The 23,117-nt window shown below is 48.3% G+C and overlaps 1 protein-coding gene across 5 annotated transcripts in view; it reads left to right on the top strand.

The window, feature by feature from the left end:
- Positions 1 to 10,294, top strand: part of HDAC8 (histone deacetylase 8) — a 127,647-nt gene extending 117,353 nt beyond the window's left edge. For all 5 annotated transcript variants that reach the window (XM_077826033.1, XM_077826034.1, XM_077826038.1 and 2 more), the window contains one exon: positions 9,730 to 10,294. In XM_077826033.1, coding sequence (XP_077682159.1) covers positions 9,730 to 9,738 — 9 coding nt within the window. In that variant the 3' untranslated portion in view covers positions 9,739 to 10,294. The remainder of the gene's footprint in view (positions 1 to 9,729) is intronic.
- The last annotated feature ends 12,823 nt before the right edge of the window (positions 10,295 to 23,117 follow it).

Genomic DNA, 23,117 nt, shown 5'->3' on the forward strand with positions numbered 1-23,117 from the left:
TGCCAGCCAGATTGGAGGCTCAGTATGACAATCAGTGTGTAACTAGCACGCTGCAGCCCATTGTCGGAGGCAGGAGTGCTATGGATCCGACTATTGCAGAAGTCCTGGGAATGTGCAAAGGCCCCTTGAAGAAGAACTGAAGGTTACTCACCTGTAACCGGAGTTCTTTGAGACGGACTTTGCATGTTCACACTCCCACCTGCCACCTTCTCTTCCTTGGAATCCTGTTTGGACCTAGAAAGGGGGCCAGAGCCCAGCATCCCCTTTTATAGTTTTGCCCTAACAGGATTCAGGAGCACTGAGGGAAGGGGGTGGGAGGACTTCAGTGGGCTCTGCTGCTAGAAAGTTCTGCCAGTTGAAGCTGCACCATTGGTGCACCCCAAGCATGAGAATGTGCAGACCCCATCTCTGACTCTGGTGATAGGTGGGTAATAGTCACTGCTGCAAGCACCTGTTGTTTGGGAATTAGCTGTTTTCCTCCAGTTGCCATAGTGCCCTGGGAACTGCACTTACTGGATGTGATGTCAGGTCTGTTTATAACTGGAAGAGGCTTCACCACTGTGAGCCCAAGCCCAGATTTAAAGAAAATGGAATTTCAGTTCATGAACTTGAGGGAGAGAGAGGCTTAAAGATTCATAGATTCCAGGGCCTGAAGGGACCATTGTGATCATCTAGTCCGACCTCCTGGAGAACACAGCCCATAAATGAATCCTGGGCGTTCCTGTCCTCCCTGCCTGTCTATCTCAAAGGAGCCAGCACTGGCTTTGATCAAGCGGAGGATACTCTTGCCCTGGCTAACTGCTGGAGTGAGGGTACATTCCACTCCCCAGATAGTGGGAAGAGACTCCTGCGCACTTTGGTGAGGCTGCAATTTGAGTCAGTGCTGAAGAGAAGATGCAGCTGAATGGAGAAGTGCAGTAGTGCAAATTAAGTCCTCTGATCCCTACCTCAGATCATACAATCATAGAAGATTAGGGTTGGAAGAGACCTCAGGAGGTCATCTAGTCCAACCCCCTGCTCAAGGCAGGACCAACACCAACTAAATCATCCCAGCCAAGGCTTTGTCAAGCCGGGCCTTAAAAACCTCTAAGGATGGAGATTCCACCACCTCCCTAGGTAACCCATTCCAGTGCTTCACCACCCTCCTAATGAAAAGTGTTTCCTAATATCCAACCTAGACCTCCCACACTGCACCTTGAGACCATTGCTTCTTGTTCTGTCATCTGGTTCCACTAGAACAGCCTAGCTCCATCCTCTTTGGAACCCCCTTTCAGGTAGTTGAAAGCAGCTATCAAATCCCCCCTCACTCATCTTTTCTGCAGACTAAATAAGCCCAGTTCTCTCAGTCTCTCCTCATAAGTCATGTGCCCCAGCCCCCTAATAATTTTCGTTGCCCTCCACTGGACTCTCTCTAACTTGTCCACATCCTTTCTGTAGTGGGGAGACCAAAACTGGATGAAATACTCCAGATGTGGTCTCACCAGTGCTGAACAGAGGGGAATAATCACTTCCCTCAATCTGCTGGTAGTGCCCCCACTAATGCAGCCCAATAAGCCGTAAGCCTTCTTGGCAACAAGGGCACACTGCTGACTCATATCCAGCTTCTCGTCCACTGTAATCCCCAGCTCCTTTTCTGCAGAACTGCCGCTTAGCCAGTTGGTCACTAGTCTGTAGCAGTGCATGGGATTCTTCTGTCCTAAGTGCAGGACTCTGCACTTGTCCTTATTGAACCTCATCAGATTTCTTTTGGCCCAATCCTCCAATTTGTCTTGGTCACTCTGGGACCTATCCCTACCCTCCAGCTTATTTACGTCTCCCCGCAGCTAAGTGTCATCCGTGAACTTGCTGAGGGTGCCATCCATCCCATCATCCAGATCCTTAATGAAGATGTTGAACAAAACTGGCCCAAGGACAGACCCCTGGGGCACTCTGCTTGATACCAGCTGCCAACTAGACATGGAGCCATTGGTCACTACCCATTGAGCCCGACGATCTAGCCAGCTTTCTATCCACCATATAATCCATTCATCCAATCCATACTTTTTTAAATTGCTGGCAAGAATACTGTGGGAGACGAGTGTAAATCAGTGGGAATCTGATTAACAACCTGGCTTTATACAGGGGGCCAGCCCCCCTCATGAAGGGATCCTGCATCCCGACTTCTGTCTACAAAAATGTGCATCCCCTCCTCTGCTCTTAAGCAATAACTGCACCCTGAGGTGTGGGTGACTCGCCCTCACAGCTAGTCAGATACTGGCTGTTGCTAATTTTCCTGGCCCTGCTGCAGCCTGTTTAACATCACTGTAACCTCCTCTCCCTATGCACCATTGCTTGTGCACCTTAGATGCTAAGAACTGGTTCGCAACAGCTGAGAGCTGTGTTGGTAACTTGAGAGGAATCTGAGAACCTCACTTAATTTGCATGAAATGTAGCCACTCGCACCCATGCTCAGTCCATGTTGAGTATTGATGTGCAAACTGCAGAGAGTACAGCTCCTGCCATGCAATTTTCCATCATGACCCAACTGCAGCTCTACATGGAGCATTGCATGCTGGGAGTCTCTAATTCTGTATTAAAGATGAAGGCAGCTGTGTGTCACATTATAGAATCCTTTAAATGACCTGTGAGCCAGGCTTCAGCCACCCAGGTTTAAATTATATTTTGATTAAAAGCGGGGATGTGAACAGTCTTGAGGGGCACAGTGTTCCCAGCGTAGAGTAGGATATATATAAACATGCACTCCTCTCTCTGCAGTTCCAAGCCGGAATTGCCTGTCTAAGGGTTCATTTCTTTAAATGAAGTTAGACTGTCAAGTCTGTTGAAATGCAGCTCAGCTGGCTGTTGTGTAAGAATGCAGCGTGTGCTTGCCAGTTGGCACCAGTCTTGCCAAGTGTTTAGAGGCTGTCTGGCTGAAACAAATAAAATGAAAGCATCACTGATTAAATGTGCCTGAAGTGCTTAATTGGCTGCCTGAAGAACAGAAAATAAAACAAACTGCTTTCCATGGTGCCAAAAAAGCAGAACAATGGAGAATAACAAAGGCCTGGGGCACACAGGGAAGCAGCCCATACCGAAGTGTCCTGTTCTGCAGCATGGTGTGTTTTCTTTCTGCCCTTTCCTTTCTTTACAGCTTTAATTTAAGTATTTAGTAAATATAAATCAATTGGTGAATGAGCCAGCCAAACAATGCAGAGCCAAGGTGTGTGTCTGCCTGAGAAAGGGCCTCAGCCCAGCGTTTACACACCACTTGCACTCATCTCTGCACCCCTTCTGGTGTGCAAGTATCTGACCAGTGCTCAATTCATTCTGGACCACCAAGAGCAGGCAAGACCTTGAGCTGCTGTAACCCACACCCACCCTGTGCCGTGCTCTGCCCTCCTCTAGTAGTGGCTGAGCCTGCACCAGCCTGGGTTAGTCTCTTAACTCAGGCAAGAGAGGCTCATGCTTTAAGATCCCAAGGTGCTAGATTCAGTCACACAGCCAGTAGCCCACTTAGGGGTATGGTGTTATGCTGCCTAGTGCACATGTGGCTCCGGCAGAGCAGAAAGCTACTGAGATTGGCTTCTCAAACGCTGTCCTCCCCTCCATACCAGCAGGCATGTATTGAGTCAAGATCCAGAACTGGGAGGAGGAGAGGAAAGAGACCTCAGTCCTCCCAGCAGCTAGGGAGAGACCCAGATGAGGTGACATTGTTACGCTGCTGTGGTGTGATGCACCATCAGCATGCGGTGACGTAGTGAGATGATGATAATTTCATAAGTCTCCATCTGTGAAAAGCAGAGGGTCCCATTGGTTTCGTTTAGGGCGGCGATGACCATGGGCCAGCAAGGTGTGAACGATACCTTAGCACAGCTACAATTCTGCAACACAGTCAAGTCTGTTCTTAATTTCAGTCTTTGCTTTGCTGGCTGCTCAGTTGTTCTGGCTGCTGTCGGCTTTTCCAGCCAAGTCTGTGCTGGTCATAACAGACCCTAACTACTGTGCAAAGCAGTAAATTTACACAGTGGTGCATCCATTCCTTGGGCATGCAGTAAAAGCCTTTATGATCTGTTTGGGATGTAAAGCAGTGAGTCTACAGAGAAATTGGTAGTGTTGAAATTGGGGGAGGGAATACTGGCGCAGGCCTGTGTGCCATCTTTATTAAGTTGTAGTTGTTGCATATTTGAAAGTAACTGAGCTAGAGTTGCCAAATTAGTTAGTGAAGTGGATTGGACTGAAGAACTTATGTATCTAAAGGCAGAGGAGGCCTGGGATTACTTCAAGTCAAAGCTGGAGAAGCTATCGGAAGCCTACATCCCAAGAAAGGGGAAAACATTCATAGGCAGGAGTTGTAGACCAAGCTGGATGAGCAAGCATCTCAGAGAGGTGATTAAGAAAAAGCAGAAAGCATACAGGGAGTGGAAGATGGGAGGGATCAGCAAGGAAAACTACCTTATTGAAGTCAGAACATGTAGGGATAAAGTGAGAAAGGCTAAAAGTCAAGTAGAGTTGGACCTTGCAAAGGGAATTGAAACCAATAGTAAAAGGTTCTATAGCCATATAAATAAGAAGAAAACAAAGAAAGAAGAAGTGGGACCACTAAACACTGAGGATGGAGTGGAAGTTAAGGATAATCTAGGCATGGCCCAATATCTAAATAAATACTTTGCCTCAGTCTTTAATGAGGCTAATGAGGATCTTAGGGATAATGGCAGGATGACAAATGGGAATGAGGATATGGAGGTGGATATTACCACATCCGAGGTAGAAGCGAAACTCGGACAGCTTAATGGGACTAAATTGGGTGGCCCAGATAATCTTCATCCAAGAATATTAAAGGAATTCACACATGAAATTGCAAGCCCATTAGCAAGAATTTTTAATGAATCTGTAAACTCAGGGGTTGTACCCTATGACTGGAGAATTGCTAAAATAGTTCCTATTTTTAAGAAAGGGAAAAAGGTGATCCAGGTAACTGTAGGCCTGTTAGTTTGACATCTGTAGTATGCAAGGTCTTGGAAAAATTTTTGAAGGAGAAAGTAGTTAAGGACATTGAGGTCAATGGTAAATGGGACAAAATACAACATGGTTTTACAAAAGGTAGATCGTGCCAAAGCTGATCTCCTTCTTTGAGAAAGTAACAGATTTTTTTAGACAAAGGAAAGGCAGTGGATCTAATTTACCTAGATTTCAGTAAGGCGCTTGATACGGTGCCACATGGGGAATTATTAGTTAAATTGGAAAAGATGGGGATCAATATGAAAATTGAAAGGTGGATAAGGAATTTGTTAAAGGGGAGACTACAGCGGGTCATACTGAAAGGTGAACTGTCAGGCTGGAGGGAAGTTACCAGTGGAGTTCCTCAGGGATTGGTTTTGGGACCAATCTTATCTAATATTTTTATTACTGACCTCAGCACAAAAAGTGGGAGTGTGCTAATAAAGTTTGCGGATGATACAAAGGAGGGAGGTATTGCCAATTCAGAGAAGAACTGGGATATCATACAGGAGGATCTGGATGACCTTGTAAACTGGAGTAATAGGATGAAATTTAATAGTGAGAAGTGTAAGGTCATGCATTTAGGGATTAATAACAAGAATTTTAGTTCTAAGCTGGGGACGCATCAATTGGAAGTAACGGAGGAGAAGAAGGACCTTGGAGTATTGGTTGATCACAGGATTACTACACATATTATTATTACAATGTGATATGGCCGTGAAAAAAGCTAATGGGATGCATCAGGCGAGGTATTTCCAGTAGAGATAAGGAGGTGTTAGTACCGTTATACAAGGCCCTGGTGAGACCTCATCTGGAATACTGTGTGTAGTTCTGGTCTCCCATGTTTAAGAAGGATGAATGCAAACTGGAACAGGTACAGAGAAGGGCTACTAGGATGATCCAAGGAATGGAAAACCTGTCTTATGAAAGGAGACTCAAGGAGCTTGGCTTGTTTAGCTTAACCAAATGAAGGCTGAGGGGAGATATGATTGCTCTCTATAAATATATCAGAGGGATAAATATCAGGGAGGGAGAGGAATTATTTAAGCTTAGTACCAGTGTGGACACAAGAGCAAATAGATATAAACTGGCCATCAGGAAGTTTAGACTCGAAATTAGACAAAGGTTTCTAACCATCAGAGGAGTGAAGTTCTGGAACAGCCTTCCAAGGGTAGCAGTGGGGGCAAAAGACCTATCTAGCTTCAAGATTAAGCTCAATAAGTTTCTGGAGGAGAAGGTATGATGGGATAACATGAATCTGGCAATTAATTGATCTTTAACTATTTGTGGTAAATAGGCCCAGTGGCCTGTGATGGGATGTTAGATGGGGTGGGATCTGAGTTACTACAGAGAATTCTTTCCTGGGTATCTGCCTAGTGAATCTTGCCCACATGCTCAGGGTTCAGCTGATCGCCATATTTGGGGTCGGGAAGGAATTTTCCTCCATGGCTGATTGGAAGAGGCCCTGGGGGTTTTTCACCTTCCACTGCAGCATGGGGCACGGGTCACTTGCTGGAGGATTCTCTGCACCTTGAAGTCTTTAAACCATGATTTGAGGACTTCAGTAGCTCAGACATAGGTGAGAGGCTTATTGCAGGAGTGGGTGGGTGAGATTCTGTGGCCTGCATTGTGCAGAAGGTCAGACTAGATGATCATAATGGTCCCTTCTGACCTTAATGTCTCTGAGTCTACAAATTGTTTGCCAAGAGTCCTGGGAAGCCCTAGCCACTTCTTCCTGTTTGAGACCTAAAGAATAAAAGCTGCAAATAGGCCCAGATCCTCAGCGCCATTGATGCCGATGTACATCTGCTGAGGATCTAACCTAGACCTTCGCTTGTGTGTAGATACAGAATTGCCATTCACCTTCCTGGCACTGCAGCTGCTTTGAGGAGATCCAAGGGCTTACAGGAGTTTTTGTTCATCAAAGGGAGACAAGATTAGTCTTCTGTTTCCCAGGATGGCTTAGTGGTTATGGCGCTAGCCTAGGACTCTGGAGACCTGCTGCACCCCAAACTGCCTGTATAACGTTAGGCATGTCACTGTGGGTTGGTCTGTGCTACAAAGCTAGGCCAGCTTAACTACATCACCCAGGGCTGTGGAAAATATTGTACCCGGTGTGATTTAATGAAGCTAAGCCCTGGGGTAGATGCCACTTCTATCTCTCAGAGGGGTGGAGTTACAACAGTGATGGGAGATCCCTTCTATTGCTGCAGTAAGTGTCTACACTACAGTGGCACAAATGCAGCCCTACTGCTATATAGCTGTAGCGTTTCTGTGTGGATGTGCCCTTGGCTTCTCTGGATCCCAGTTCCCTGTCTGTACTCCATGGATAACAGCCCTTCCCTGCCTCCCAAGAACAGTGGGGATGAATATGGATGGTGTCCCCATCACAAAAGCCACTGTTACAACTGGGGCCTCAGCATGGAGGAGTAGGACTGAATAAGCGGTGGAGTCTGTCACCCATTGGGAAGGTTTCTCAGGGTCAGGGACCAGGTGAGTCAGCAGGGCAGTGGGAGGGAAGCTTGCCATGTATATGTTGTCATGTCAGTAGAGAGGGTATCCATCTGTATGTAGGGCTGTCAGGCCAGTAATTGATTCGCTTATCAGTCCATACATATACTTGGGCCTCCTGACTTTCACAATTTAAGCCCACATGTGTTTTTTCCCCATCTTATGGCCTGATCTCTTCACCCACTGAAGCCTAGAAAATAGCAAAACTCCCTTAGATTTCAATGGGAGCAGGCCCCTAATCTTGGCTGGAAAAATCTAGGGTTCTCACACTGCACTCGTCGCTGGAGTATCTGAGCGCCTTCTAGTCGTTCGATAAGCAGCATGCTAACATCTGTCATGGCCGCCCCCAGGATGAGAAGTGTGCAGTACACTACTTGGGTCTGCAGGTTTGTATAATTCTGTACCTGCTGCCACGTGTTTATATTAGAGAAGAGAGGCCAAAGAAATGTGTCTGGCCCTTCAAGCGGATGATGGGGAGGTTTGTGATGGTCCTTAGTTCTTGGGGGAGTTTGTTCCACAGACTCAGGTTGGCTCCTGAGGAAGTCTCTCCTGCACAGACTGTAGAGAGATCCAGCATGCCAGAGGAGTGAAGTTGTCAACAACAGTCTCATCTGCTCGATCCAGGCTATGGAGCGCCTTGAAGATAAGGACCAAGGCCTGGAACTTGAGTCAGTATTCTGTGGGAAGTCAGAGCTGTGCGATAAGCAGGAAGCAACACACTGCTCCTGGTGGGAGGGCTGGACCTTTGAACCTGTCTGACAGGAGATGGGGAACTGGCTGAGGATTTCAGCAATGGAGTCATGCTAGCATGTTGTAGAGGGATGATGGTCAAGCCTCAGAAAAAGGAGAAGTCAGAGGATCACCACCATCACTTACTGCAGCACCTCGGTGTCCTATCATGGCTTCACATTTGTGTGCCAGCCAGTCCTAACCCTGAGTAGTGGGCAGATGTCCAGCGGTTACAGCTCTTGTCAGCAGGGCTGCAGGCTTAAGGGCTCTGTGAACATCGGAACGGCCATATTGGGTCAGATGAATGGTCCAGTGTCCCGTCTCCAACAGTGGCCAGTGCCAGGAGTTTCAGAGGGAATGAACAGGACAGGGCAATCATCGAGTGATCCATCCCCTGTTGTCCACTGCCAGCTTCTGGCAAACAGAGGCTAGGGACACCCAGAGCATGGGGTTGTGTCCCTGCCCAGCCCAGCTAATAGCCACTGGTGGCCCTATCCTCCAGGGACTTACCTAATTCTTTTTTGAGTCCAGTTAGAGTGTTGGCCTTCACGGTGTCCCCAGTAACGAATTCCTCAGGGCGACACTGCATTGTGTGAAGAAGCACTTCCTGTTGTTTGTGTTAGACCTGCTGCCTGTTAATTTCATTGGGTGAGCCCTGGTTCTTATGTTATGTGAGAGGGTAAGTAACACTTTCCTATTTACTTTCTCCACACCAGCCATGTGGTTCAAACCCAGGCATTTAATTGACATGCCCCTTAAACACCGTGCTCTTGAAGACCTTTTTCTAACCCTGGCTTAAATCTGTTAAAATTCCGACAGAAGAGTGGTCAGAGAACAAAAATGCAAAGCTTGCTGTGATCCAACATGATTCCAGTTAATAACCAGATCCTGCATCCCTTACCCAGACAGAATCATTATTGACTTCCAGGGAGGGTCTTCAGAGTAAGGAAGCCAGGCAGCGCCTCCAGCCCTATAGGACATCCTGAGCAAGCAAAGACCTAAGGAAATGAAGGGTTCATGGCTGATACATTTGAACTAATTATTAGTCTCCAGTCCAAATGCTTAATGAAAATGATTCGTTCCCCTTAGCAGCCCCTTAAAGCTGGGTTTGAAAGAGAGCTGTGGAACCCTGCACAAACCCCCTCAATGAGAACAAGATGTTGTCTGGCATGTTGGGAATTTGATCTGCTTTGAGGGCTAGTGTGTCTGTATCACTTACTGATTTGTCAGCTCTGCCAGTGACAGGGGAGGGACAAGTCATAAGCAGTGCTCTAATCTCCCAGAGGTCAGCTCTGCTGGATTTCGCATCAGTGCTTTTCCAATACACTTTTCAAAAATCCCTTCTTCCTGGGGTTTTGAAGGAGAGGAACAACCCCCAATCGGAGTACAGCAGCGTTGAAGACAAAGCAAACAGCCCTGTATGCAACCAAAAAAAATACCTTGGTCTGCCTCCTTGTGAGACTGAAGCTAGTCTCAATGTAAATGTTGTTTTCTCTCTCCCTTTGTTTACAGGGAATCTGAAGCATGTGGTTTAGCTGAAAAGGAAAGCTCATGTTTCCACAACAGCAGAGCGTTTCCTGTGCCGAAGACAGTGTGTTTATGTGAGCAGCTTGCGGAATTTGTGGCTGCAGGGGAAATTTGGAAGAAATTACTTTTTTTTTTTTTTTTTTTAAGTTTCCAAGCAGCAGTGAGTGGCTGTGGCTCTCCGGTGGCTGTGAGCACACAGTGGCCCCAGTGCTGGGGAGTGGGGGAGCTCCCAACTTCCAGCCCCTTGTTCCCACAGATTCCAGCTTATTTTTCTACAAAACTGCTTTTATTCTTGCAGATGGTTTTTCTAATTATCTTTTTTAAGGGAGGTGTGGCTCTGAGCCACAGACTCTTCACGGCCTGGTGCCTGTGCCACTTGTACTGGGCCGCCCTCCTGGTGGGACCACAGGCTGTAGGTGTAGACGCTGTGACATGAACTCCAGAGGGGGCGGATTGATCGATAGACACGGGTCCTGTAATCCTGGCTGCAGCCTTATCTGGGGAGGGAGCCACAAACATGTTTTTAAACAAATAAAAAAGTTGAAATATTTCTGCTGTGTCCCATTTCTTTGCAAGCTGCCTATCACCCTGCGCAGTATCGGCTCCCTGTTCCCTTGAACTCCCCCTTGGTCTGTAGCCATCTGTTGTCCTACACTTACATTGTAAGCTCTATGCGGCAGGGTTTGTTCAGCACCTAGCAGAGTGGGGTCCTGGTCCATGACTGGGGCTCCCACCACTGCCATAATACGGATAACAGGCAGCCTAACTGGGGCACTGCTAGCTCTCAGTAACCCATGCTACCCCTGTGTGGAACTGGGCCCAGCGTCTGCTGTCTGTCGCTGGGGAAAGGGCTTGATTGGGCTGTAGTTGCCGGAGGAGAAAAGTGGCTGACTGGAGCTCGTTATCCAGACTTCTGCTCTCTGTTGGGGGAGCCAGACTCTACAGTTAACCCTTTGTTCCAGGGGTTTGGCCTCCAGAGGTTGGTTTCACCTGCCAGGAGCCACCTCCTTTAGGAGCACTTGAACTAATAGGGGTACGGCTAAGTGCAGGCTGAGGACCCAGTGCTTTTGGCAGTAGCTGTGGTTTTGACCCATAGTGATGGCAGTGCAGCCCTCTGGCTCCTGATGAGCTGCCAAAGTGGCCCTCCTTGATGCTCTGTTAATAGCTAGTGCCTTGTCACCACAGCCTAAACGTCCTGCAGCCAGGAAACCAATAGGCAGCTTGCACTCAGACCCTGGCTGGGGGCCAAGATACAAGCTAAGCTGTCAGCAAGCCCCAGGAGGCCGTTTGTTTCTGTTGCTGATAGCTGGGACACATTCCCTGAACAGGCAGTTACTGTATAATCACCACCAGAAGCTAGAGCAGTGGATCCAGCTGATAAACATCTGCCACACCACAGAAAGTACCTTGCGTTCACCATAGGGCCTGTTTGCCAATCAACTGGCACTGCTAGAGTGGCCTTTCTGAAGATGGGCTCTGCTCTTCCAGGCGATTCCAGCAGCATATGAAGTGTGATGGTATCTAGACTAGGTGCCCCAGCTGTGCTGAATGCAGGAGCCACAGCAGAGTGCCAGCCAGCGACGCCAGCTCCAGCCACCCCGAAATGCAGGAGGGTTTGACTCCAGATCTGAAAATGTATGAATTGGGCCCAGTGCCAGAAGGAACATTTGCTGACAAAATACAATACAAACAGATGTGACTGGCCATGCGGCTCACCGATACTAGTATCTAGGAGCCCCAGCACTTTGTGCTGGACTGTGCAGTGGTTGCTTGGCAGCCTGGGAGTGAATGAGTTGCAGGTGGGGCATTTCCCTGTAAAAGTCTCCCAGGTGGGAGGTTATTTTTTGAGGAAGGTGATGAAGGTGGGGAAGGGAGAGTGTCAGCAGTGGTGCAAATATAACTAAACTTCACTTAAAACGTGCTTCCTGTTTTATGAAGACTGAGATCCTGCGCTGTCCACCTCCCCTCCGCCCACCCAGCTCTGAGCAGTGCCCTTCACACACTCCAGCCCTCAAGGAAACCGCACAGAGGTCTCTCTCCTGGGGCAGATGAACAACTCATAGCAGGACCCCCCATCAACCTCGCTCCTTTGCCCTAGGAATAGGCAGATGGAAAAGAAATTGTGAAACTGGAAAGACAGAAATTCAGCTGGAAAACACGTACCCCCAGGGGGATTCTGTGGGATTATTGGGAACAGAACAGAGAGAAACAATGTTTAAAATTAGTTGTGTCCCTTTAAAAACAAATCCCAGCCCAGCTGGAGAGTGGTTTTTGCACTGTGTATAAAGCTGTTAGTGCCTCCTGCCCCTGGGCTGCAGCAGGGTGGTCCAAGCAGTCAACTTTGTCCTGTTGAGTTGTCATTAGTGGGTTGTCTATTGGTTTAGAAACTCCTCCTCCCTCTCCCCCCCTAAAAAAAGAAACCCCAACCAACCCTGGAATCTGTAAGGTTATAATTAGCATGGAGCAAACATGGGGAAAGGCAGCCTGGAGCGGGGGAAAGGGATTGATTGTCTCTGCTGGTTCCTTTGCTCTCCTTGAATAGAAGTGTGACAGCGAAGGCTTTCCCCATGTACCCTTCCCTTCTCCCCCCCTTTCCCCCCACCCGAAATCTAAAGTTATAATACCAAGTTGCTTGATGTCAGTCACTGTGCTGCTGTGGAAATTAGTGTGAGGAGTCAAAGCTGTGGTCATGACATCAGGGCAGGGAAGCTAGGCTGGGAGGGAGCAGATCCTGGGGTTACATTCAAAGATGGCAGTGTGTGTGAGGAGAGCGACTGGAAAGAAAGGGTTAACTTTTTAACCCTGTTTGAAATGGCCATGAGCTGCAGCCCTGGGAGCTGGGGTTTGGGCCTGGCTCTGAGTTCTCAGATGGGGCAGCTCTCAAGATGCAACTGCTCTGAAGCCTAAAGCAGCCTTGCTAATGTCCTCTAAAGACCTGTGCAAAGCACTTGCCAGCATTAGTGTTACCGTTGGCTGAACCCATTTTCTGCCTGGCACAGAGAGATATGCTGTACCCATGAGCCTTCCCAGGGGTGATTAGAGCGAGGCACATGTGCTGTTTGCACATTACCTGCGCCAAAGAGATGGAGCCAAGCTGCGAGGATTCTGGGTCTGGTATTGGAGGCAGGAAGACAGGGCCATGCATGGCAAAGCCCTGCCTATCCTGCAGTCCCCACATCTGTTCCAAGGGGTAGATGGAAGCAAACTTCAATATCTAGATGCAAAACAAGACTATGTGGTTACTGAGCTGTGAAACGCTAGCTCCAGCTGGTCTAGACCTATGACCCTGGAGAAAGCCCCCGCCCATGCCTGCCTTCTCCCACTGGAAGTCTCCATCTCTACTCTGGGCGCTCCCTTAAACATATAGAAACAGGGAACCCTGCCACTGCAGCTGCTTTTAATGATGGTTATCTAGTCAGTGCATCTGTCCCCCTGTATGTCTGTCCGGTGGTTTTGGCTTGTACATGGGTTTGGTTTGGGGTGTACATGCATGTGCATTCATTCACATACAGTATGAAGGGCATAAAGACATAGGGGCAAGAGCCTGGGTACCGGGAGCCCATCAGTGTTGCTTTTTTGCAGTGTCTTTGCGTTGCAGCAACAGAGCTGGGGGAAGCCAGCTGGCAGCATTAAATGGCTCGGCTTGGTCAATGCAGCCTGGCAAGGCACCTCAGGGACAGACCGCTTGGTGGTGTGTTTTTCAAGGGGGATTGGGCTGGCAAAAGGTGCTGTCCAGCATCCTCGGTCCATAGCACCGGGTGCAGCAATCCCTGCATCCTGTGCAGTGCACTCCCCTTTCACTACAGCTGATGTGGAGGCAGGGCTAGCTGCAGGGTAAGCAGGGCCTGGATCGCTCCTTCACCCCTGAAGGACACTTCCTCCACCCCTCCCCAGAATGGTCCCGTTTGGCCTTAAAATCTATGAATCCCTGTTGCACCTCCATTGCAGGTTACCGGGCTCCAGCTTCATGTTCCCGCTAAGCTGTGGGACCATCTGTAGGGTCAAGAGGGGAACCCACTTCTCAGCCTCTCTGCCAATACTAGGGGTTTGCAGTGGTGTAGCTGTGTCAGTCCCAGGACATTAGAGAGACAAGGTAGGGGAGGGCATATCTTTGAGTTTCAGCTTATGTTGATGAGCTCCGAGCAGCTGGAAAGCGTCTCTCTTCCCCCAGCAGAAATTGGTCCCATAAAAGCTATCCCCATCTTGTCTCTCCAACAGCAGGGGTAGCATTTAGTGCCAGCTGCCTCACTGGCCATGCTTGGGGCCCGCTGTTTGAACACAGCCTCACCGTAGCAGTGGGGCCTGATTCTCAGGGGTGCTGGGTCCCCCCTGCCGTCAGCTGATATAATGGGGTTGCAGCATGAGCCTCCTCTGTGGCTGGCCTGACTTACCAGTGGGGTCGCTCCCTGCCAGTGACACTGCTGCTGTAGGACCACCTGGAACCTGCCAGAAGCTAAGCAAGGGGAGGGAGACCTTCCCCGTTCACTGTGCCCCCCACTACCAGGCTGCAGCAGACCCTGGCTGTGCCTATCCCAAGAAGCACTTGACCCTATAGTTAGGGCCCTGCCAAATTCATGGCCATGAAAAACGCATCACAGATCATGAAATCTGGTGTCCCCCCATGAAATCTGGTCTTTTGTGTGCCTTTACCGTACACTAGTGGTTTTCAAACTTTAGTATTGGTGACTCCTTTCACATAGCAAGGCTCTGTGTGTGACCCCCCTTATAAATTAAAAACACTTTTTTACATGTTTAACACCATTATAAATTCTGGAGGCAGAGTGGGGTTTCGGGTGGAGGCTGACAGCTCGCGACCCCCCCCCCCCCCACGTAATAACCTCATGATCCCCTGAGGGGTCCCGACCCCCAGTTTGAGGGGTTTGAGAACCCCTGCCATATACCATACAGATCTCACCCAGCATTTCTCAGACTAGGGGTCCTGACCCAAAAAAGAATTGCAGGGGGGCTGCGAGGCTATCTTAGGGGGGTTGTGGTATTGCTACCCTTACTTCTGCATTGTCTTCAGAGCTGGTGGCTGGAGAGTGGTGGCTGCTAACTGAGGGCCCAGCTCTGCAGGCAGCAGCACAGAAGTAAGGGTGGCAATACAATAGCATGTGCTCCTTACTTCTGCGCTGCTCCTGGCGTGGCTCTGCCCTCAGAGCTGGGCTCCCGGCCAGCAGCTGCCGCTCTCCAGCTGCCCAGCTCTGAAGGCAGCGCCGCCGCCATCAGCAGCGCAGAAGTAAGGGTGGCAGCACCACAACCCCCGCCTCTACAATAACCTTGTGACCCCCGACCCCCCCCCCCAACTCCTGTTTGGGTCAGGACCCCTACAGTTACAACACCGTGAAATTTCAGATTTAAATATCTGAAATCATGAAATTTATAATTTTTAAAATCCTATGACCATGAAATTGACCAAAATGGACCCTGAATTTGGTAACTATAGGCTAACTACAGGCTTTGGCCTGCTCTGTCTTGTACCTTAGTGGCAGCAGGGGATGGGGCTTCCTTGTGGGCAGCGTTGGGGAAATTCCCACCCTACGCCTGGTTTTAAATCGAGCCAGTAGAGACAGCATGTTCCTGGGGACCTGATCCCCCACCCCCTCCCCACATGCGCCCTGGCCCTTCTTGCCATTTCTTTTGAAAAAGCCACTCACGCAGAGTCAGTTGCATCCTCCTGCAGTTGCTCCAGGAAAGCTAATTTCCTGCTGCTTTAATTAGATTGCGAAGGAATAAATAGCAGGGTGATGGGATTCCCAGTGCGGCCGGGCTTTGTTTTTATCTGTGCTGTTTTTCCCTTTGGATACAAACAACAGGAAATCCAACATGGAGTTACTTCAGCTGGATTCAGTTCCCATGTTCTAGTCTGCCCAGTAAACGCCCCCTGCCCCTGCTGCCCTGAACAGGACATTGAGCCCCGGGTGCTAGAGAGCGCGCTCCTTCCCCTCTTTCCTTCCTCGCAGGGAGATTGTTCCCTTTGGTCTTAGTTAAACACTTATGCCCGGATTAACACACACACACACACACGGCTGCCCATATTCTGCTGATTAGTTGGAATGAAAGATTGACAGGCAGTTGCCCACTAGGCCTAGCAGTGGGGCTGCACATACCTGCCCTCCCCAGTGAGCAGTGGACATGGGGCCCAGGGGGATCCAAAATGAGGGGCAAAGGGAAAAGAGCCCATTGGTGTGTGACCCCGCCCAGTTTTTCAATCCACATGGAGCTCTGGTTTTGGGGACATGGGCACCACGCCAGTGAGCATTACTTGGGCTTTGGATTCACGGCCTACTCCCAAGGATGCTTCTGTAAAACAAATTGTGGCCTCCTGTCTATGGCACAGTTAGGGCTCAAGGCCTGGGTTCTCTTCCAGGCTCTCTCATGAGCGTCCCCTGTGACCTTGGGCAAGTGGGGCTCAGTTTCCCTCTTGAGAGTGCGATGGTGGCACCAATTCACCTTTGCAAAACACTCTGATACCAGCAAAGAGTTCTGCACAGCCCACGTGTTACTAGTAATGCACTTCTTAGCACTAGCAACGCCCTTGGGGGCCTGACCTGGGAGAGGCCATGGCAGAGCAGAGTTATTACTGACAGGGTTAGTTCCTACAGCTTACAGTTGCAGTAGGAGCTGGTCTAGTGAAGTCCCTACTTACAGTAGAGGGTGACGTTCTCTCCAGTGTGAAATGGCAAGATAATGAGCCACTGTTCAGACTGGCAGGAAGGTGCACGTTTTAACAATGGAGCAATTAGGCATTGGAACAATTTACCAGAGGTTGTGGTGGCTTCTCCATCACTGACCACTTCAAATCCAGATGGGCTGTTTTTCTGCTGCAGGAATTGTTTAAGGGAAGTTCTGTGGCCTATGGACAATAAGCTCCCCCCCGTGATGTAAGTTATATGGTGTGGACAGTGATATGGTGGCAGGATTTTCTCCTGCTGACAGCTACCGTCTCTTGCAGGGGGGGAGTTGTTATGGCAACAACAGGGGAACTGTCTCCTGTCAGCATGGAGCGTCTTCACCAGATGCACTACAGTCATAGAACTGAGCGCTCTGAGCACCTCCCCTCCTGCTCTGCACATGCCCCTCTGCAGCTGCTGGACGTGGGCATTGTCCGGGCACTTGCTCAGCAGCTGGGGAGGATCTGTGGGGTGCTGCCAGCCTCAGAGACACAGTGAGCACAAGTAGTCCCCTGAGCCTTAGGAAAGGCATGCTCCAATTACAGGAGAAGGGACACCTTGAGCAGCCCACAATTTTGGACCCACCCCAGCACTGAGCTGTTCCCTCTCAGGAGGAACAAGCCATAAGCTGCTGCTTTCATTGCACAGCAGAGATCACTGGCACCAAATGCTGCATGTGAAACTGAGATTATCCAACCTGGGCAGTTGCAGTGTGCTTCCCCAGTCTCCCCTGCAGCTGCAGCTTGTTCCTTCAATCAGAACTTCAGCTGGGGGGGAAGAGTTGAAAGGCCAAACTCCCAGTGACAGTGCGGCTTGTGCAGATGTCTGCAATCCCCTGGCTGGCCTATATGCGGTTCCAACATCTCCAGCTCCCTAGCCTCATCAAACCACTTAATGCCTAATTCTCTGATGGACCTTTGGTCTGACCCAGTATGGCCATTCTTATGTTCTGACAGGACCTAGAGTCGTAAGAGTTCCTTCTGCCCTGGCAACAGGCTGAGTCAGTACCTAGAATGTGCTGTGCTCCAATTCCTAAGGCTGTGTAACCCTTCTGCCCGTCAGAGTTGGCAGCAACAAGGGCCGGGTTCAGTATCTAGGGTCTCAGTATCTCAGTATCAATAACACAATGCAAACCAGCTCGAGCCCCCACCCAGTGACCTGGGACAAATATATACCACCCCTGCTGGGCGCCTCCCAGAGGCAATACTTCCCCTCTCGCAAGCACCTAGTCTGAGTGTAGCAAAAAGCCTTTTAATAACAGAGAGAAACAATGTGGCATTATGTTGGGGAAACACCACCAACAGGATTCATAACACAACCCATGAGCAAAAAAACCCACCCCAAGCAAATTGGGGCATGCCCTTTCTCTTTGTTCTTGAGTCCAGCAACCCCAAATCACCCAAAGTCCCAAAAGTCCAATGACCCAAAAGTCTCTGTCCCTGGTCAGGGCAGCTCCAGAGTTCAAAAGTTTATCTGCAGAGCTTTACCTCCCAACCTGGGTGGAGATGGGGGCGAGGGTAAAAGGCAACTTACATGATCTGAAGCTGACCGCCCCACAGCTCCATAGGCCTTTGCTTCGCTCCACTCCGCTCCACCAGCCGCCCCACGAACTGCTTTGCTCAGCTCCGTGTCCCACCAGCAGCTCCTGCCCTCCCCTGAACTGCTCCACCAGCCTGTCCACAAGGCACACCAGCCATCCCACAAATTTCTCCACAATATATCTTCAGGCTCCCCCACTACTTAACACAAGGCTCAGTGATTTCAGCTCTTAGTCAGTTCAGCTCTTTGGTGAATTCAGCTTGTAGTAGAGGAGCCTCAGTGCTGGCGCACCATTAGCCCAAAGTGAGCTCAACAGCCTGTAACTAGACTCCTAATGAAACCAAAATTAGCTCTGATATTCTACAGTGGAGAAAGGAGGAAGTGCAATTAGCATGTGGGGGCCTAAACCACCAAGCATTAATACTTGTCCCCAACCTCTCTCAATTCACAGAGTTTTGGAACCCATGACCCTTGCCTAGCGAGTGCTACTTAGTTGATGGTGAGTCCCTCCGTCATAACAAAAGGCCAAGTACAGTTCCAAGCATAGTTCCCATAATCAGGGTGATAACAATTTATTCTTCCTGCCCCAATAACAGAGACACTGGGGATCCCACAGCAGCCAAAGTGACCATTTGGGCAGCTATGGCCTCATTCTAGGTGGGGTGGGTGTGCCTATGCAAATGAGATTGGCCCCTGAAGTTCTTTTCCACAACTTGCCACACCTCACCACCAGATGTCAGGGTGGAGCTCACCCTGACACGGCTTACAGCTGCAGTCCTAGACCTCCCCAGTGCTCACACCCTGCAGCCTTTTAGCCCACCCCCACCCTGAGCCCAGCATACTTCTACTATAATAGAGGCTCAATTTAAATGTATACCCCAAATTTAAAAACACAGTAAGAGAACCAAAAAAGTGCCACCATGGCTAAGCAACGAAGTGAAAGAAGCAATGAGAGGCAAAAAGACAGCCTTTAAAAATTGGAGGTTAAATCCTAGGGAGGAAAATAGAAAGGAGCAAAACTCTGGCAAATGAAGTATAAAAATATACTTAGGAAGGCCATAAAAAAATTTGAAGAACAGCTAGCCAAAGACTCAAAAAATAATAGCAAAAAAATTTTTAAGTATATCAGAAGCAGGAAGCCTGCTAAAAAACCAGTCGGGCCCCTGGGTGATGGAGATGCTAAGGGAGTGCTCAAGGACAATAAGGCCATTGCAGAGAAACTAAATGATTTCTTTTCATTGGTCTTCGAAGATGTGGATGTGAGTGAGATTCCCAAACCTAAGCCATTCTTTTTAGGTGACAGATCTGAGGAACTGTACCAGATTGAGGTGTCATTAGAGGAGGTTTTGGAACAAATTGATAAACTAAACAGTAATAAGTCACCAGGACCAGATGGTATTCACCCAAGAGTTCTGAAGGAACTCAAATGTGAAATTGCAGAACTATTAAGTCTGATTTGTAGCCTATCATTTAAATCAGCTTCTCTACCAAATGACTGGAGGATAGCTAATGTGATGCCAATTTTTAAAAAGGGATCCAGAGATTATTCCGGCAATTGCAGGCCAGTAAACCTGACTTCAGTACTGGGCAAATTGGTTAAAACTATCGTAAAGAACAGAATTGTCAAACACCTAGATGAACATAATTTGTTGGGGAAGAGTCAACAAATGATTTCTGTAAAGGGAAATCATGCCTCACCAATCTACTAGAATTCTTTGAGCATGTGGACAAGGGGACAAGGGGGATCCAGTGGATATAGTGTACTTAGATTTTCAGAAAGCCTTTGACAAGGTCCCTCACCAAAGGCTCTTAAGCAAAGTAAGCAGTCATGGGGTAAGACAGAAGGTCCTCTCATGGATCAGTAACTGGTTAAAAGATAGGAAACAAAGGGTAGGAATAAATGGTCAGTTTTCAGAATGGAGAGAGGTAAATAGTGGTGTCCCGTAGGGGTCTGTACTGGGACCAGTCCTATTCAACATATTCATAAATGATCTGGAAAAAGGGGTAAACAGTGAGGTGGCAAAATTTGCAGATGATACAAAACAACTCAAGATAAGTCCAAAGCAGACTGCGAAGAGTTACAAAGGGATCTCACAAAACAGAGAGACTGGACAATAAAATGGCAGATTAAATTCAATGTTGATAAATGCAAAGTAATGCACATTGGAAAACATAACCCCTACTATACCTAGAAAATGATGGGGTCTAATTAACTGTTACCATTCAAGAGAGATCTTGGCGTCATTGTGGATAGTTCTCTGAAAACATCCACTCAATGTGCAGTGGCAGTCAAAAAAGCAAACAGAATTTTGGGAATCATTAGGAAAGGGATAGATAATAAGACAGAAAATATAGAATCATAGGACTGGAAGGGACCTCAAGACGTCATCTAGTCCAGTCCCCTGCACTCATGGTGGGATTAAGTATTATCTAGACCATCCCTGATAGGTGTTTGTCTAACCTGCTCTTTAAAATCTCCAATGATGGAGATTCCACAACCTCCCTAGGCAATTTATTTCAGTGCTTAACCACCCCGACAGTTAGGAAGTTTTTCCTAATGTCCACTTCCCTTGCTGCAATTTAAGCCTATGGCTTCTTGTCCTAGCCTTAGTGGTTAAGAAGAACAATTTTTCTCCCTCCTCCTTTTAACAACCTTTTATGTACTTGGGGGAGGGATAGCTCTGTGGTTTGAGCTTTGGCCTGTTAAACCCAGCGTTGTGAGTTCAATCCTTGAGGGGGCCATTTAGATATCTGGGGCAAAAATTGGGGATTGGTCCTGCTTTGAGCAGAGGGTTGGACTACATGACCTCCTCAGGTCCCTTCCAACCCTGATATTCTACGAGAACAGTTATCATGTCCTGTCATAAATATAAAGGGAAGGGTAACCACCTTTCTGTATACAATGCTATAAAATCCCTCCTGGCTAGAGGCAAAACTCTTTCACCTGTAAAGGGTTAAGAAGCTAAGGTAACCTCTCTGGCACCCTGACCCAAAATGAGGTGACAAGATACTTTCAAATCTGGGGGAGGAAAGGCTTGCTTTTGTCTGTCTGTGTGATACCCTTTGCCGGGAACAGATCAAGGATGCAAGTTCTCCAACTCCTGTAAAGTTAGTAAGTAATCTAGCTAGAAAATGCATTAGGTTTTCTTTGTTTAATGGCTTGTAAAATTTGCTGTGCTGGATGGAATGTATATTCCTGTTTTTGTGTCTTTTTGTAACTTAAGGTTTTGCCTAGAGGGATTCTCTGTGTTTTGAATCTGATTACCCTGTAAAGTATTTACCATCCTGATTTTACAGAGGTGATTTTTTTACCTTTTCTTTAAATAAAATTCTTCTTTTAAGAACCTGTTTGATTTTTCACTGTTCTTAAAATCCAAGGGTTTGGGTCTGAGTTCACCTGTACAAATTGGTGAGGATATTATTATCAAGCCTTCCCCAGGAAAGGGGGTGTAGGCAGGGGTGAAAGTGAGCCGGTACGGGCCAGTACTACCTACCGGTAAGAACCTGCACTGGCCCATACCCAGCCCACATTAAACTGTTGCCGTGGCATCACTTTAATGTCCCTGCCCCTTTTGCCTCCCCTGTCGGCGGTCCTGCTGGTAGGGTCCATACTGGCAGGGCCACCAACGGAGCAGGGGGAAGGGGCAGCAATGTTAAAGCGCTGCCACGGCAAAGGACCATCCTTAAAGTGCTGCCGTGGCAAAGGACCCTGCAGCACTTTAACGTTCCTGACCCTTTTGGCCCCCCCGGCCTCCGACGGGCGGGAGGGCAAAGGGAGCAACTGCCCTGGGGCCAGCGATTTAAAAGGGCCAGGGGCTCCGGACGCCACTGCCGCTACGCCAGCAGCGGTGTCCGGAGCCCCGGGCCCTTTAAATCAACAGGGGAGCCCTGGGTGGCACAGGCCAGCTGGACTGGAAGGGCTGGATGGGGGATGCTGATCCCCCCCAGCCCTGCGCCTTCCACCTGAGGCCCTGCCCCTTCTGGGGGCCGGAGCCGCCCCACCCTGTACCAGTAAGTGGCCTCAGTTACTATCTCCCCTGGGTGTAGGGCTTGGGGGAATATTTTGGGGGAATAGGACTCCAAGTGGTCCTTTCCCTGTTTTTTGTCTAAAACACTTGGTGGTGGCAGCGTTTTACCTAATCCAAGGGCAAAGACTTTGTGCCTTGGGGAAGTTTTAACCTAAGCTCGTAGAAATAAACTTAGGGGGTCTTTCATGCGGGTCCACGCATCTGTACCCTAGAGTTCAGAGTCGGGGAGGAACTTTGACATGTCCCCATTTCAGTCTTCTCTTTTCCAAACTAAACAAACCTAATTTTTTCAATCTTTCCTCATAGGTCATGTTTTCTAGACTTTTAATCATCTTTGTTGCTCTTCTCTGGACTTTCTCCAGTTTGTCTACATCTTTCCTGAAATGTGTCACCCAGAATTGGACACAATACTTCAGCTGAGGCAGAATAGAGTGGAAGAATTATTTCTTGTGTCTTATTTACAGCACTCCTGCTAATACATCCCGGAATTGTGTTTGCTTTTTTTGCAACACTGTTACACTGTTCACTCATATTTAGTTTGTGGTCCACTATGACCCCCAGATCCCTTTACGCAGTGCTCCTTCCTAAGCAGTCATTTTCCATTTTATATGCGTGCAACTGATTGTTCCTTCCAAAGTGGAGTACTTTGCATATTGACTCTTGAATACTGCGTGAAGATATGGTCGCCCCATCTCAAAAAAGATATTTTGAAATTGGACAAGGTTCAGAAAAGGGCAACAAAAATGATTAGGGGTATGAAACGGCTTCTGTCTGAGGAGAAATTAATAAGATTGGGACTTTTCAGCTTAGAAAAGAGACGACTAAAGGGAGATAATATAGACGTCTACAAAACCATGACTGGTGTGGAGAAAGTAAATAAGGAAGTGTTATTTACTCTTTCCCATAACACAAGAACTAGAGGTCACCAAGTTAAATTAATAGGCAGCAGGTTTAAAACAAACAAAAAGAAGTATTTCTTCACGCAATGCACAGTCAACCTGTGGAACTCCTTGCCAGAGGATGTTGTGAAGGCCAAGACTATAACAGGATTCAAAAAAGAACTAGATAAATTCATGGAGGATAGGTCCATCCATGGCTATTAGTAGGGCCCTTCCAAATTCACAATCCATTT

This window comes from Eretmochelys imbricata, chromosome 9 (assembly GCF_965152235.1).
Source record: "Eretmochelys imbricata isolate rEreImb1 chromosome 9, rEreImb1.hap1, whole genome shotgun sequence".
Classification (NCBI taxonomy): Eukaryota; Metazoa; Chordata; order Testudines; family Cheloniidae; genus Eretmochelys; species Eretmochelys imbricata.